The sequence below is a fragment of the Octopus bimaculoides genome, chromosome 5 (genome assembly GCF_001194135.2).
Source record: "Octopus bimaculoides isolate UCB-OBI-ISO-001 chromosome 5, ASM119413v2, whole genome shotgun sequence".
In the NCBI taxonomy this organism is placed as follows: Eukaryota; Metazoa; Mollusca; class Cephalopoda; order Octopoda; family Octopodidae; genus Octopus; species Octopus bimaculoides.
This window is the reverse complement of record NC_068985.1, coordinates 107194499-107195201: the sequence shown is the minus strand read 5'-3', so window position 1 is coordinate 107195201 and position 703 is coordinate 107194499. Positions and strand designations below refer to the sequence as shown.

The window sequence follows — 703 nt, the reverse complement described above, 5'->3', positions numbered from 1 at the left end:
CCCTGGGCGAAGAACATCGTCATCATCCAGGTCACGAACTTTAGATAGAGGCGGTTTCTTGGAGCCAGAAACATCATCTGATCTTCGTCGTAGCTCGATCTCTGAACAAAGCGTACCGTTACAATATCAGTTACCAAGGCCACGTCGTTCATCAAGATTACGTCGGACTCCATTGGCGCCAAAAAGACCATTTCGCCTTCGTCGCATTTCGAGCCCTGGACGAAGCACAATGTCTCCATATAGGGATCCAAGATTACCTAGTAGCAGTCCATTAACGCCCGAACCATTATTTCGTCTTCGTCGCATTTCTATCCCTGGGCGAAGAACATCGTCATCATCCAGGTCACGAACTTTAGATAGTAGCAGTTTATTGGAGCCAGAAACATCATTTCGTCTTCGTCGTAGTTCGAGCTCTAGACGAAGCACGCCGTCACAATATCAATTGCCAAGTCCACGTCACAGCAGTTCGATCTCTGGACGAAGGACACCATCACAGTATCGGTTACCAAGGCCATTACGCAGCACTTATACGAGACCAGCATCCATATTGAGAGATGATTCAAACCGTAGCAGTTCTAGCTATGACAGTAGTGCTTCGTCGGAATATAAGTCACGAAAGTTACGTGACTTTCAAACAACAAATATAATAATTGATCCTCAAGAATTTCAACAACAAGTAAATCCTTTTGTAACATGGGACCCT

General features: G+C 45.4%; 1 protein-coding gene across 1 annotated transcript in view; it reads left to right on the top strand.

Moving 5' to 3' along the window:
• Window positions 1-229: 229 nt before the first annotated feature.
• Window positions 230-703, top strand: part of LOC106872224 (uncharacterized) — an 8320-nt gene continuing 7846 nt past the window's right edge. Inside the window, exon 1 of the mRNA XM_052968095.1 lies at window positions 230-623. Within this exon, the coding sequence (XP_052824055.1) occupies window positions 230-623 (394 nt within the window). The remainder of the gene's footprint in view (window positions 624-703) is intronic.